General features: G+C 62.2%; 2 protein-coding genes across 2 annotated transcripts; one reads left to right on the top strand and one right to left on the bottom strand.

Moving 5' to 3' along the window:
• Nucleotides 1-472: 472 nt before the first annotated feature.
• On the top strand, nt 473-13,734 carry IL17RE (interleukin 17 receptor E). The gene is given in 18 exon segments (XM_089306680.1): nt 473-1,004; nt 1,247-1,262; nt 3,025-3,126; nt 5,872-6,026; nt 6,217-6,314; nt 6,544-6,703; nt 6,792-6,931; nt 7,636-7,704; nt 8,386-8,452; nt 9,181-9,356; nt 9,456-9,503; nt 9,580-9,625; nt 9,745-9,899; nt 11,307-11,375; nt 12,122-12,197; nt 12,200-12,269; nt 12,360-12,458; nt 12,832-13,734. Coding segments are annotated over 18 exon segments (2,085 nt in total). The 5' UTR covers nt 473-547; the 3' UTR covers nt 12,914-13,734.
• LOC149124455 (uncharacterized) lies at nt 1,272-3,131 on the bottom strand. The gene is made up of 2 exons (XM_089306679.1): nt 3,007-3,131; nt 1,272-2,529 (listed from the first exon to the last, which is right to left on the bottom strand). The coding sequence occupies exon 2, from the start codon at nt 2,392-2,394 to the stop codon at nt 1,396-1,398; it is 999 nt and encodes a 332-aa protein (XP_089162805.1). The 5' UTR covers nt 2,395-2,529; nt 3,007-3,131; the 3' UTR covers nt 1,272-1,395.
• Nucleotides 13,735-13,914: the final 180 nt, after the last annotated feature.

Raw genomic sequence — 13,914 nt, 5'->3', positions numbered from 1 at the left:
GGCGCGCCCCAGATTTTCTGTGGGTGATGCAGAATGAGGGCTGAGCAGCTCAGGTGCTCTGTGAGGGAGAGGAAGCTGTGGGGTGCTGGGGAGGGTCCCCTGAAGAGGGAGCCTCGTCAGCCTCACTCCCGCAGCGGAAACCACAGGAAACCAGGTCAGCGCGCGGGGCTGCTCCCTCGGCTCCGGGGCTTCGGAGGCCGCTGTGCTGAAGCTGGAGGCACCTCTGGCACGGAGCCTTTTTCCCAGAAGAGCTGGAAGCAGATGGCAGGTCGAGAGTGCTGGCGGAGTCCTGAGAGCCGGGGTCCACCTGGGGCACCATCATGCCATTACCTGCACCCATCATGCCGTTATGCCCTTCTTTGCCCCGCGCTGACTGGTGTGTGGGTCGCCTCTGTATCTGCAGGACCCGGTGCGAAGCAGTGCTTCGTAGTGCCATTAATAATCTCGGTGATGGCAGGAAGCACATGTCCGTGGGAGACCCAAGGTAGCATGTGTTCCTGGACGCCTTGGATCTGCAAGGCGTTTGAGGAGTGGGAGGGCTGAAGCAATGGGTGCACCCCCCAACCTGATGCTGGCCCCTTTCCTGTCGTTTTTCTCCCACACCAGGGCCCCGTCGTCTTTCAGGTGGGGCACTGGAGGTTTCTGGGGGCTGAGTCCCTCTGTCCCTCCACGTCCCTCCACGTGGAAGAAGGAATGTGCCCGGGCTGGCTGGCTAGGACGGGGGAGGAGCTTTGCAGCAGGGCGGGGTCAGGGCAGGCCTCCGCAGGGCTCCTGCTGGTGCTGTGCTCCCGGTGCACAGTGGGGCCCTGCTGCCCCCGTGCAGGCCGCGCAGCCATGTTCCCTGCGCCCTGACCCTGCAGAAGCCCATGGGGAGCCCCGGATGGGCGCCCCTGCTCCTGCTGGCCGTTGGCCTCTGTGCCTCTGGTGGGATCGTCTGTTCCCGCTCACCCTGCTGGAGCACCCACGGCCTTCTGGCCCTTCACACAGCGAGGTGCCATTGCCAGGTAAGGACACCTACGCGCCTCTGCCCGGCGCTGGTCCCGCCGCGCAGTGCCCTGCCTCACTGTGGCCTCTGCATGCTGCCAACATCCTGGCGTACTGCGGGCTGGGTGGGGCGGAGCTGGGGAGGGGAGAGTGAATGGCTGTTAGCTGTGGACCTCGGATGATTGAGACAGGGATCCCAGGGAGAGTCCTTCTAATAATATGTCTTTCCTCCGCCCCCCCCGCCCCGGCCCCACGGCTTCAGGAGAGCAGTTTTACTGGTGAGTGTGATTTGCTGATCCGCTGCCCCCTCCACCCCTGTGGTCCAGATCCTCAGTAGCCCTGCATCCGGGGGACAGGCACAGGCCGGCCTGGCCTTGTGGTGCAGAGCTGCCAGAGGCCACGTGGGGGGCATCAGCCACGTGCTTTCCCCCAGGGATCCTCAGCCTCTGGGTAGATAGAACTGCACAGTGTGGACAGGGTTCCCTCAGACCCGTGGGGCTGAGGAGATGCAGTGTAGACAGGGTTCCCTGTGACCCGGGGGTGCTGAGTGGAGGTGACTGCAGTGTGGACAGGGTTCCCTGTGACCCGGGGGTGCTGAGTGGAGGTGACTGCAGTGTGGACAGGGTTCCCTGTGACCCGGGGGGACTGAGTGGAGGTGACTGCAGTGTGGACAGGGTTCCCTGTGACCCGGGGGGGCTGAGGAGATGCAGTGTAGACAGGGTTCCCTGTGATCCAGGGGTGCTGAGTGGAGGTGACTGCAGTGTGGACAGGGTTCCCTGTGACCCGGGGGGATTGAGTGGAGGTGACTACAGTGTGGACAGGGTTCCCTGTGACCCAGGGGGACTGAGTGGAGGTGACTGCAGTATGGACAGGGTTCCCTGTGACCCAGGGGGACTGAGTGGAGGTGACTGCAGTGTGGACAGGGTTCCCTGTGACCCAGGGGGACTGAGTGGAGGTGACTGCAGTGTGGACAGGGTTCCCTGTGACCCAGGGGGACTGAGTGGAGGTGACTGCAGTGTGGACAGGGTTCCCTGTGACCCAGGGGGACTGAGTGGAGGTGACTGCAGTGTGGACAGGGTTCCCTGTGACCCGGGGGTGCTGAGTGGAGGTGACTGCAGTGTGGACAGCGTTCCCTGTGACCTGGGGGGACTGAGTGGAGGTGACTGCAGTGTGGACAGGGTTTCCTGTGACCCATGGGGGCTGAGTGGATGTGACTGCAGTGTGGACAGGGTTCCCTCTGCCCCGGGGGGGAAGTGCTGAGTGGAGGTGACCGCATGAGGACTTGGTGCCTCTGGCCTGCGGGGACGATGCGGCGGGAAGAGGACTGTCCAGGCCTCGCTCCTGCAGTCCTGCAGTACCCAGCAGTGGTGCTCTGCTGGGCGTTTTCCGCGTGCGGTCGTATTCGGTCATTACAGCAGACCCAGTGTGTTTCTCGGGACTCTGACACTTGAAGAAGCTTCCTCTCTGCCCGGGGCCACACTTCCAGGTGCAGGTGGCGCAGTCTGTCTGGAGCAGGAGGGGCCTCTGCAGCCCCTGCCCCTTGATCTCGTCTGTCGCTCCCCCTCTTCGTGGAGGAACGACACAGGACCCTGCGCTGTTCTTTCGTCTGCTCGGCCCTCCCCGGGTTTGCTGCTGGTTCTTCCCGGGTTGGCTACTATCCCTTCCACCTCCGTGGAAGGGCAGTTCCCCCTGGCCGCATTCCCCACTTCCGCAGGGGAGCGGCACACCGCCGGCCGGTTCTCTCGGGGGCTGCACGGGTTCCCTTAGATGTTCCCCATAGATGTTTCCCGTGCATGCCGTCTCTCTCCTCCTTTATAGTCCTCCTCCGCCAATCCCAACTCGGCTGCCCACACGCCGAGTACGCTGCTCTCCAATCAGGAGCAAGTCCTACAGTTAATTGGTTGAACTGGAGGCAGCTGTGCGGAAGCTGTTTACTTCTCTCCCAGCGCCATATTGTGGGAGAGCAGATGCATAGAATAAGTCTTAATTCCAGTAACTCAGTCTAGTCCGGTTGCTCCCCACATCGTCCGTCTTTCCCAGGAAGCCCTGCCTGTGCACCCTGCAGTACCCTGTTGGCGCTGCTCCCCGGAAGGCTCCGGCTCGTTCCGGTCTGGCACCTGCGTGTGGCGTCAGATGCCTCAGGTTTGAGAAACAGCCCTTGGGGCTCTTTTCAGGGAGCCGCAGCTTAGGGACACGTGAGGAGGGCAGCTAGGCTCGGACGAGCCGGCCCAGAGCAGTGCTGGTTCTGTTCTCCACCCGTCAGGGGCTTAGAGCATCCTGAATTCTACAGCAGGACTGGCCTCACGAGTGCGGTTGTATGTTCTTTAAAATAATTATTTGAAACAGAGAAAGGGAGGGAGGGACAGAGGGAGCTCACGCGTGCTGTCATCCAGTGGTTCATCCCCCCAGTGCGCACAACAGCTGGAGCTAGACCGAGGCCGGAACCAGGAGCCAGTGATCAGTATCCCACGTGGGTAGGGCAGGGAACCAACCAAGCCGCCACCCGCTGCCTCCCAGGGTCTGCGTTAGCAGGAAGCGAGAATCAGGAGCCTGAGTCGGGATTTCAACACAGGTGCTCAGTAGCAGAGTGGTATCTCTTTTTTTTTTTTTTTTTTTTTTTTTTGACAGGCAGAGTGGACAGTGAGAGAGAGAGACAGAGAGAAAGGTCTTCCTTTGCCGTTGGTTCACCCTCCAATGGCCGCCGCGGCCGGCGCGCTGCGGCCGGCGCACCGCGCTGATCCGATGGCAGGAGCCAGGAGCCAGGTGCTTTTCCTGGTCTCCCATGGGGTGCAGGGCCCAAGCACCTGGGCCATCCTCCACTGCACTCCCTGGCCACAGCAGAGGGCTGGCCTGGAAGAAGGGCAACCGGGACAGAATCCGGCGCCCCGACCGGGACTAGCACCCGGTGTGCCGGCGCCGCTAGGCGGAGGATTAGCCTAGTGAGCCGCGGCGCCGGCCGGTATCTCTTTAAAATATATATTTATTGGGACTAGTGTTGTGCATAGCAGGTTAAGCCACCGCCTACAACACCAGCATCCCGTTTGGGTGCTGGTTCGAGTCCTGGCTGCTCCACTTCCTGCCCAGTTCCCTGCTGATGGCCTCGGAAAATAACAGAAGATGGTCCACGTGTTTGGGTCCCTGCCACTCATGTGAGAGAGCTGGGTGGACCCCCAGCTCCTGGTTTCAGCCTGGCTCAGCCCTGGCCATTGCGGCCATCTGGGAGTGAACCAGCACATGGAAGACCTCTTTGTCTCTCTTTAACTATTTCACATAAAATAAATAAATCTTTAAAGTTATTTATTTGTTTGAAAGCGAAAGAGGTGCCGGCGCCGCGGCTCACTAGGCTAATCCTCCGCCTAGCGGTGCCGGCACACTGGGTTCTAGTCCCAGTCGGGGCACCGGATTCTGTCCCGGTTGCCCCTCTTCCAGGCCAGCTCTCTGCTGTGGCCAGGGAGTGCAGTGGAGGATGGCCCAGGTGCTTGGGCCCTGCACCCCATGGGAGACCAGGATAAGCACCTGGCTCCTGCCATCGGATCAGCGCGGTGCGCTGGCCGCGGCGGCCATTGGAGGGTGAACCAACAACAAAGGAAGACCTTTCTCTCTGTCTCTCTCTCTCACTGTCCACTCTGCCTGTCAAAAAATTAAAAAAAAAAAATTAAATTAAAAAAAAAAAAAAGAAAGCAAAAGAGACAGATCTCCCATCTGGTTCGTTCCCCAGTGCCCGTGACAGCTGGGACTGGGCAGGTTCAGAACTCCAGCCCAGTCTGCCGCATGGGTGGCAGTCACCTCACTGCCTGAGCCAACACCTGTGGCCTCCCAAAGTGCCCACTAGCAGGACAGGAGCTGGGACTCGACCGGGCACTGCTGTATTGAGTCAGGGGTCCCAGGCAGCGTCTTGACTGCTGTGCCAGACACCCCCTCCAGGGTCTCCCTGCCTTTTCAGCCCTCTCTGTTTATTGCCTAACTCCGCACCTGGTGCCTAGTAAATGCCTAAGAATTGGCCGTTTCTAATTTTCCATTGTTAGAATTAACACAAGGATGAGAATCTTTGTAATGCAGCTTTTTCTTTCTTTTTTCTTTTTAAAAAGATTTTTATTTATTTATTTGAGAGGTAGAGTAAGACAGTGAGAGGAAGAGGCAGAGAGAAAGGCCTTCCTTCCGTTGGTTCACTCCCCAGATGGCCGCAACGGAGCCAGGAGCTTCTTCCCGATCTCCCATGAGGGTGCAGGGGCCCAAGCACTTGGGCCATCTTCTGTTGCTTTCCCAGACCACAGCAGAGAGCTGGCTGGGAAGAGGAGCAGCCGGGACTAGAACCGGCGCCCCCATGCTGGCCTGCGGGCGGAGGAGTAGCCTGCTGCGGCCTGGCACCGGCCCCTGTGATGCAGCCTTTTCTAAAGCAGTGAGTGACTCAGGGCTGATGGTCCAGCCAGCAGGTCAAGGCACCACTGATGACGGGACTGCCACTGCTGCCCTGCTTCCCGTCAGCCCCCTGCTCACGGCCTGGGGAAGGCAGCCCACGACTGCCCAAGTGCTCGGGCTCCTTCTGTCCCCGTGGGAGACCCAGATGGAGCTCTGGGCTTCTGGCTTCAGCCTGGTTTAGACCTGGCTGTTGCAGCCATTTGGGGAAGGAATCAGCAGGTGGAAACTCTCTCTCCCTCTTTGTTTCTCTCCCTGTCTCTCTTGTTTTGCCTTTGAAACAAACATAGATGTTTAAAATAAATAAACCAATCTTTTGCACCACATCCCAGTTTCCAGGACTGCGGTAGCTTGGCGTCGTTTTCCTTGTGGGTAGCAGTGCTGACCGGGGCGGGCGCTGGGTGCAGCTGGGGACACCTGGCTGCACGTTGGAGAGCGTGGCTTTGAGTCCCTCCCCCATGCCTGCCCCAGCTTCCTCCTGATGTGCAACCGAGGAGGCTTCAGATGGTGGCTCGAGGACTTGAGTCCCTGCCGCCCAGGTGGGGGACCTGGATGGAGAGTTCCAAGCTGGCTTTGGCCTGAACCCAGCCATGAGTGCTGTGGGCCTTGGCCGAGAGAACGAGCAGGTGGGCGAACCCTTTCTCCCTCCGTCTCTCTCCTCTGTCTGTCCCTGTCTTTCTCTGCTGTCACTCTGCCTTTCAAAGAACTCAGACATTGCTGAGAAGAAATGACCTACTATCTCCCACTGGCCCCACACCTCCAGGTGGGGGAGGGGCAACGAAGGGCTGAGTGACGAGCGTCCCCTGTCCTGTGCAGGACTTCAGAGGGGCTGCTTCTGCCTCTCCGCGTGGAAATCCAGGAAGTCTTACACGTTCAGGTTCTGTAGGAGACCCAGGATGCCGGCGCCTGCTCAGGTATGGTCCTTGGCCTTCTGTGCCTGTCCCTGTTGCGTCCCCGCAGCCCTCCTGCTCTGTGAGGGCGGGGGGAAGTGTGGAGAGGACGGTGGCATCTGTTACACAGTCAGGGAAACTGAGGCAGAAGAGGTCGAGCGGCGTACCCGTGGTTCCTCAGGCTCCAGAGGAGGAAACAGGCCCCGAACCCCCTGCTTCCCAGCCCGCGGCCCACCGTGCTCTCTGCCCGCAGAGGAAGCTCCTAGGTCGCCGTTGCCTGTCTGGGAAGGGCCGTCACGTTTCTGTGCCCTGCCCGGATACCTGCCCCAGGGGGCTGCGCTCCAAAAGGACCCAGCCTTGGGACCCATTCTCAGCAGCACGTGGCCCCGGCCTGGGCTCGCAGAGGCGTGGAGGTAGGCGGGGGGGGCACGAGGGGAGACGGTTCAGCTGAGGGGCGCTGCCTGTGGGAGGCGGAGCGAGACCACCGAGGCGTCTCCTCAGGGCCTGACTTCTCCTTCGAGCTGCTGCCTGAGGCTCGGGTGATTCGGGCGACCGTTCCGCCAGGCCCCGAGGTCCATCTGCGTCTTTGTCATCAGTGGGCACTGGAATGTGAAGAGCCGAGCAGCCCCTTCGACGCCCAGGTGGGAGTGTTGTCCTCTAATGAAGAACCACGTTGCCTGTGCTGGAGCCAGCAGGCCTCCCGTTGCTGAGATGGGGGCTGAGGCGAGGGGGAAGGCCTGTCCGTGTGTCCTTACCAGCTGAGGTGCTGGGGAGGGCTTTGGCTAGAACCCTGGGGGCCGAGGGCCAGGCGGGCGGTGGAGCAGCAGGAGCGAGGAGCAGAGCAGTGCGCGGGGCAGCGGCCCCTCGGTGGATTCCCATTGAGAGCTTCTCAGTGCCCGGGGACGGAGCAGGCAGCCAGATGGGTCCGGGCACCTCCCGTCTGCCCCTCTGTTCCTGTCCCCCAGAGAATGAGGTGTCCCGCGTCCGCCCAGCCCAGGCCTGAGCAGCCGCCTGCACCTCCAGGTGCCGTGGTGCCACGCAGGGCTGCCGCCGCCCTGAGCCCCACGCCCCCGCAGGGTCACCGCGTGAATTAATGGAGCTCCAGCACCTGCCAGCTGCCTGGCACACGCTAGGGGCTCAGTAAACGTGTGTGTCTTTCCTTGTCTTCTCCTCCGGCTCCCCCTGGATTCCCCAGGGCAGAGGCCCTGTGAGAGCGCATTTCTCATCTTAGGGCTTAAGATGGAAAAGTCCCACGTGGTGGCCCAGGTCCCAGCCCCACTTCCCGCCCCAGGCGCCTGTGCCGTCTCCGCCCACTCCTCCCTCCCCTTTGCTGCTGTATCCACAGAAAATCGTGTCTGGGGGCCACACTGCTGACCTGCCGTACGAATTCCTCCTGCCCTGCCTGTGCATAGAGGTGAGCAGAGGAGAAGGTGCGGCTGCCCCCAGCGCTGGGGAGGCCCCCAGGCAGCGCAGCCGATCTAGCTGGTCGCTAGCCAGTCAGGTTGGAGGAGGGCTGGGTGTTTGAGTTGTTGAGGAAGACTGGTGCCAGCGCGGCTGCAGGCCACCCGCTGGGTCCGAGGAGAAAGGAGCTTCCTGAGGGCGCCCAAGCTCAGCCGCACCCTTGCTGTGCTCCAGGATGGACAGCTGCCCTTGCTATGTTGTGGTCACGGCGGGGGCTGGTGGGCCTGCAGCCGCTGTAGCCCCCAGCAGCTCAGCTCCGCTGGGCCTCCGTGGTGGGCCTCCTTCTCTGCTGAGGACGAGGCCATGCGTAAGGGCTTCTTCGGGGCACACAGCAAGGGCTGGGAGCCTGTCCCTTGGGAGGTGGAAGGCAGATGCAGACAGACCTAGAGCAGCTGGCAACTGCCAGGGTGGCCAGCACAGGAACTGGGCGTCTCTGGGGAGAAGAGGTGTCAGCCGGTCTCTGTCCTGTGCCCTGGATTTCCTCCCCCTCTCCCCCCGCCCCCGTTGCTCCCCTGCGCGGTGCCCTGCCGGCTCAGGCAGCCTCACCACTGTCAGGTCCAGCCAGCCAGTTTGAGGTGTGAGTGAGAAAGGAAAGGCCGTGCTCTGACGCGCGCCCCCACCCCTGTCCCCCCAGGCATTCCACCTGCAAGAGGACACCGTGAGGCGCAAGAAGTGTCCCTTCCAGAGCTGGCCCGAAGCCTGTGAGTGCTGTCCACACGCTCCCTGTGGGCGCACACGGGCCCCCTCTCACGTGCCCCCACACCTGTGCTGGAGGAAGGCAGGGGGAACGGGCTGCTGTGCCTGCCAGTGAGTCAGTACTGGCATCAGTGAGGGGCCAGGAGATGAGGTCTGGAGGCCGCGTCCACTCCAGCTCTGTCACTCTCTCCGCTCTGAGCTTCACTTTGTCTGTAAAAGACGTGGCCTGCCCTGCTTCCCAGCAGTCTGTGGGGCTTGAAATAAGCTTAGGTGTGGAAGTGGGGGCATCTGCCGTGCCGTGCACACCTCGTTGTCCCCGACAGCATGGGTAGCACGCGGAAGCAACGGCACACACACGGCCAGTTCCAGTTAAGGAGCAGGCCATGGGGTGTGAAGTCAGGACTGGGAGGGGCCCAGAATGGCCGTCAGGAGCAGAGCAGGTCTCGGGGGAGCTGGCCCCTGAGCTGGGTCAGAAATGGGCAAGGTTTAGAAAGCAGAGATGAGAGCAGAGGCAGGTGTGGTTATGAGAGCGGCCCGAGCAGAATGAGTCGGCGCCGCAAGGAGCCGGCCGGGCGCCGCCGGGGAGGCAGAGGCCGCCAGGGAGAAAGGTTGAGATGGGGATGGGAGGGTGGGAGCCCTGCTGGGCGCAGCGGCTCCTGGCGCTTGGGGGGTGGGGGTGGGGGTGGACATGGCAGGGCTGGGGCCCCACCTCTCGACCCTGCTGCCTGCCCAGATGGCTCAGACTTCTGGAAGTCGGTACACTTCAGCGACTATAGCCAGCGCGATCAGATGGCCATGGCCCTGACCCTCCGCTGTCCGCTGAGGCTGGAGGCCTCCCTGTGTCAGAAGCAAGAGGGGCACACCCTCTGCGAAGACGTCCCCAATGCCACAGCTCGAGAGTCAGAGGGGGTGAGGACAGACCTTCCCTGCCCCTCCCCGACAAGGGCCGGTGGTGGGCAGGACCGGGGCCCAGGGCCTTCTGCCTGCCTGCCTGCTCTCTCCCCACAGTGGTATATTTTGGACAAGGTGGACTTACACCCTCAGCTCTGCTTCAAGGTACGGCCGTGGGCCAGAGGGCTGGCGGGGACAGTGGCTGGTGCCTGGAGCCCACTTGCATTCCTGTATTTCTTAGTTCTCCGTGGGAAACAGCAGCCATGTGGAATGTCCCCACCAGACTGGTGAGCCCAGAAATGACCTTGACTGGGGCCCCTGCCCCTCATCTCGCCCTCCCCCAACCGTGGCTCAGCCACGCCTTCCGTGGCAGCTACCGCCCAGCTCCTGTCACCTCCCGCAGCAGGGGCTTGCACATCCTGGAACGTGAGCGTGGATACCCGGGCCCGGCAGCTGATCCTTCACTTCTCCTCGACGGTGCAGGCCACCTTCAGTGCTGCCTGGAGCCACCCAGGCTTGGGGCACGACCCCTTGACATCCCCCGTGTACAGTGTCAGCCAGGTATGGGCGCCCTGGAGATGGGCCCCACTGCGTCTGTCACTCAGAGCACCGGCCCCGGTCTCAGCACGTCAGGGAGACAGACGCTGAGCCCGGTGGGCAGGCACACCCCTGGCCCCGAGCACCTGGCTCGCTTCTCTGCTGCTTCAGCTGGCTCCTGTCCTGAGGCTCCTGCCCCCACCCCGCAGGTAGCTGTTCTCACGCCTGCCCGCGCTGCTGTCGCGAGGGGTGTCGGTGCCTTCTCTTGGCCCCAGCCGTCCTCTGCCAGCGCTCGCCGGCCTCCGGAGGCACCCCAGGAGGCAGAGCCCTGGCACCTGCACACACACTTAGCTCTCTTCCGTGCACTCGGACAGCGTGACTGCGGGCTTGCTCTGGTCTCCAGTACAGAAGTCACAGTCAAGTGCACCCACGAAGCCGCAGCGGCAGGCTGAGGAAGCGTGATTGGCTCTTTCCGCTTCTCCCTTTATTTGCTTGCATCTTGTGATGCCCCAGAGCCAGGCAGGGGGTAGCAAACACTTTAAGATTTAAGACCAAGCCAGACTTAAGACTTAGTCACACTTGGGGTTTAAGACACAGTCATGTGTGATGGCCTAAAACTGAGGGCCAAATCCCTGACTCACTCTGTCTCATTCTGTGCTCTGAGTTCAGCTGTGAGGGGAGGCCGCTCTGTCCGTGTCTGTGCACTGGCTGGCTAGAGACTGGCGTCTGAGACGGGTGGGGCAGGCAGTACAGGGCGTACCCCTGGGACAGAGGTTGTGGTCACCTCCACAACCCGGGGTGGAGCCACACCCTGCGTGTGGACAGACGGCGATCCCTTCCGTCCAGTGTGGCATGCCGTGCCCACCCCGTGGTAGGTCCTGGGAGACACAAGACGCATGTGTAACAGACTCAGCTCATGTGGAGCTCCTGGCCCACTGACAGCTACCACTGCTGCTCCAGTTCGCTGTGAGTTACTGGAGAGGCCACCCGCCTGCACAGGCCCCCCTGTGCCTCTCAGTCACCCAGGCGGCTGTAGACGGTGATCTCGCGGAGGGTCAGGGCAGAGAGGCGACTGCGTGCCATGAGCACACAGCCAGGGACCCCAGAGGCAGTAGCTAAGCCCGGGCCTCCTTCCTCTGGACTCCTGCACTTTCTGGGTGTGGAGATGCCTCTTCCTGGTGAAGGCAGCGTGAGAAGCCTGCCTGGTTTACAGGCTGCGGGACGACAGGGACAGTGTCCCGGGGCGTGGCACCCAGTGGGCTCTGAGTCTGTTGACGAGAGGTCCAGGGACGCGTAGGGGCCCTGGAGTGGTCTGGACGTCTTGTGGGAGGTGGCGCTTGGCCTGAAGCCCTGGTGGGACGAGTGGGGACATCATGGGCACAGCCGGATTTGCCTGCTGGGGGACAGTCATTCTGTTCTTTGCTCCTACAGACCCAGGGCTCAGGCCCAGTGACACTGGACCTCGTTATTCCCTTCCTGAGGCCGGGGGGCTGTGTCCTGGTAAGGAACCCCCCTCCCTCTGCTTGTACTTCACAGATGATGGGCGGAAAATCTGGGCTCCAAAATGTTAAGTTTGGTCAGCATAGCAGTGTTTTTAAGTGGAATAAGTTGCCACCATCTATGTGGGCTTTTTTTTTTTTTTTTTTGATTGATTGATTTATTTGAAAGGCAGAGTTACAGAGAGAGAAGGAGAAAGAGAGAAATCTTCCATCTGCTGGACCCTCCCCAAATAGCCATGACAGCTGGAGCTAGGCCAATCTGAAGCCAGGAGCCAGGAGCTTCTTTCGGGTTTCCCATATGAGTACAGGGGCCCAAGGATTTGGGCCATCTTCTACTGCCTTCCCAGGCCATAGCAGAGAGCTGGATAGGAAGAGGAACAGTCGGGACTAGAACTGGTGCCCAAATGGGATGCTGGCACTTCAAGGCCAGGGCATTAACCTGCTGCGCCACAGTGCTGGCCCCTCTATGTATGTTTTTTTAAAAACTGGATTCCTGGCCTCTCTTGGAAAAGCAGAAAGCCTAGTGCCCTGTGTCTACACTCTGACACAGTTACATGGCCTGAAGCCCAGTGCTCTGTGGTCACTCAGCTTGGCCACACTCTCCAGGCCCTCACAGCAGCCCCAGGCAACTTAGGAGTTGATTTCTTGAGTCTGGCCACAGTCACGCTTGAGTTGCCACCTTTGACCTTTATTTTGTGGCGGGTGGGCAGGTAGACCAGACCCAGCCTGAGCTGCAGGAGTTCCAAGCCAGTGGGGACGCCCTTCTCCACCCTCCATGTCTCCTTCATCTCGCCCTGGGAGGAGGGGCTGGCCTGGCTCACAGGGTTGGCCCTTCGCCCTCAGGTATGGAGGTCAGATGTCCAGTTTGCCTCGAAGCGCCTCTTGTGTCCAGGTGGTGAGTTCCTGGCTGGAAGGGAGCGGGTGCAAGAGGGAGGTGGGCCTGAGGAGCTGGGCACGGCCTCACCCCGCACCCCGCCGGACTCAGTCTCTCACAGACGCCTGGGGCTCTTGATCCTGGCTCTGCTGGCCCTCGCCACCCTACTGGGCGTGGTCCTGGTCCTCACCTGCTGCCACCCACTGTCAGGTAAACTCAGTGAGGGTGACCTTTGGATCCAGACCCGCCCAGTCTTGTTGCCCCCTCCGGCTCCCTGGACTCCCAGTCTGTGCCATCCAAGGGAGTGAGCCTAGGGTCTCCTGGTGGGCCGGAATGGCTAAGGCAGGACAAGGGCCCTCTCTGCACCAAGGCACTGGGCAAGAGGCCAGTGGGTGGACGTCCAGCCTGCGTTGCCGTTGCCAAACCTGGCACCTTGGCCTTCACTCTGGAAGGGGTGCCTTTTGTCGGCCTGGCTCACGCGTCCCTGGCTGCTGTGGGTGCTGACCCCCGAGGGCAGGAGAGGGGCAGGGGGCGGGGCAGCAGGCTGCCTCCCATTCTGTTCAGCTGTTGCTCCCACCCCCAGGCCCAGGCCCAGCACGGCCGGTGCTGCTCCTGCACGTGGCGGAGTCCCAGGAGCAGCGGCGCCTCGTGGGAGCGCTGGCTGAACTGCTGCGGACGGCGCTGGGCGGCGGCCGGGATGTGATCGTGGACTTGTGGGAGGGGACGCGCGTGGCGCACGTGGGCCCTCTGCCGTGGCTGTGGGCAGCGCAAGCGCGCGTGCTGCGGGAGCGGGGCACGGTGCTGCTGCTGTGGGGCCCTGCCGGCGGCTCCGACCCCTGCACCGCGCCCCTGCACGCCCTGCTCGGCGCCGCGCCCCGCCCGCTGCTGCTGCTCGCGTACTTCAGCCGCCTCTGCGCCAAGGGCGACATCCCTCGGCCGCTGCGCGTGCTGCCGCGCTACCGCCTGTTGCGCGACCTGCCGCGCCTGCTGCGGGCTCTGGGCGCGCGCCCCGGTACCGGTACCGTAGCCGCGGGCCCGGACTGCCTCGGAGCTCGGCAGGGCTTGCGGGGCCGCCTGGAACTTTGCCGCCGGCTGGAACGCGAGGCTGCCACGGTTGCCGGCCACGTCTGACAGCTCCACTCCTGTCCGGAGGCGGGCGGTGCGGGGGACGGGTGCGGGCCAGAACCTCCTTGGGCCCTGGAACCTCTGGGGTGCTACCTCAGGACTACCTGCGGAAAAGCCTTTATCTGCCTCGCGGGCAGGCATCCCAGCCTGTCCTCCACAGCCTGGCAGTCACCGTCCCTAGGGAGAGGCCGGCCCTTTACTGAGAGCCCCGGCGGACCCTCGTCCTCTCTCCTAGCCCCTAGGGAGTGCGAGCCGCAAATGCTGTAGGCTCTGAGTGGGGAGGGAGTTCTGGTCCCAGAAGAGGCTCAGCCCTGGGTGGCCAGGAGACCCAGAGAAAAATAAACACGGACATGACAAGCCGAGCTACACCATGTACTTGTCCCGTTTTCCGCTGTGGGACGCTGTGTTGGGGGTGGGCGGGGTCGCACTGTGTCACGTGCCCAGCCACATGCACCTGTCACCTCCACAAGGCAGGGCTTCCCCAGAAGAGGGGAAGCAGCATCCGTCGTCTCAGCATGAGGGGACCCTGGCTGCCTGGCTG

The sequence above is a fragment of the Oryctolagus cuniculus genome, chromosome 10 (assembly GCF_051225735.1).
Source record: "Oryctolagus cuniculus isolate XC-2025 breed Fujian yellow rabbit chromosome 10, ASM5122573v1, whole genome shotgun sequence".
In the NCBI taxonomy this organism is placed as follows: Eukaryota; Metazoa; Chordata; class Mammalia; order Lagomorpha; family Leporidae; genus Oryctolagus; species Oryctolagus cuniculus.
This window is presented reverse-complemented; position numbering and strand designations above follow the sequence as displayed.

Excerpts from the sequence above, each read along its gene's own strand:
- LOC149124455 (XM_089306679.1), bottom strand. The coding sequence starts at position 2,394 with ATGACCGAATACGACCGCACGCGGAAAACGCCCAGCAGAGCACCACTG.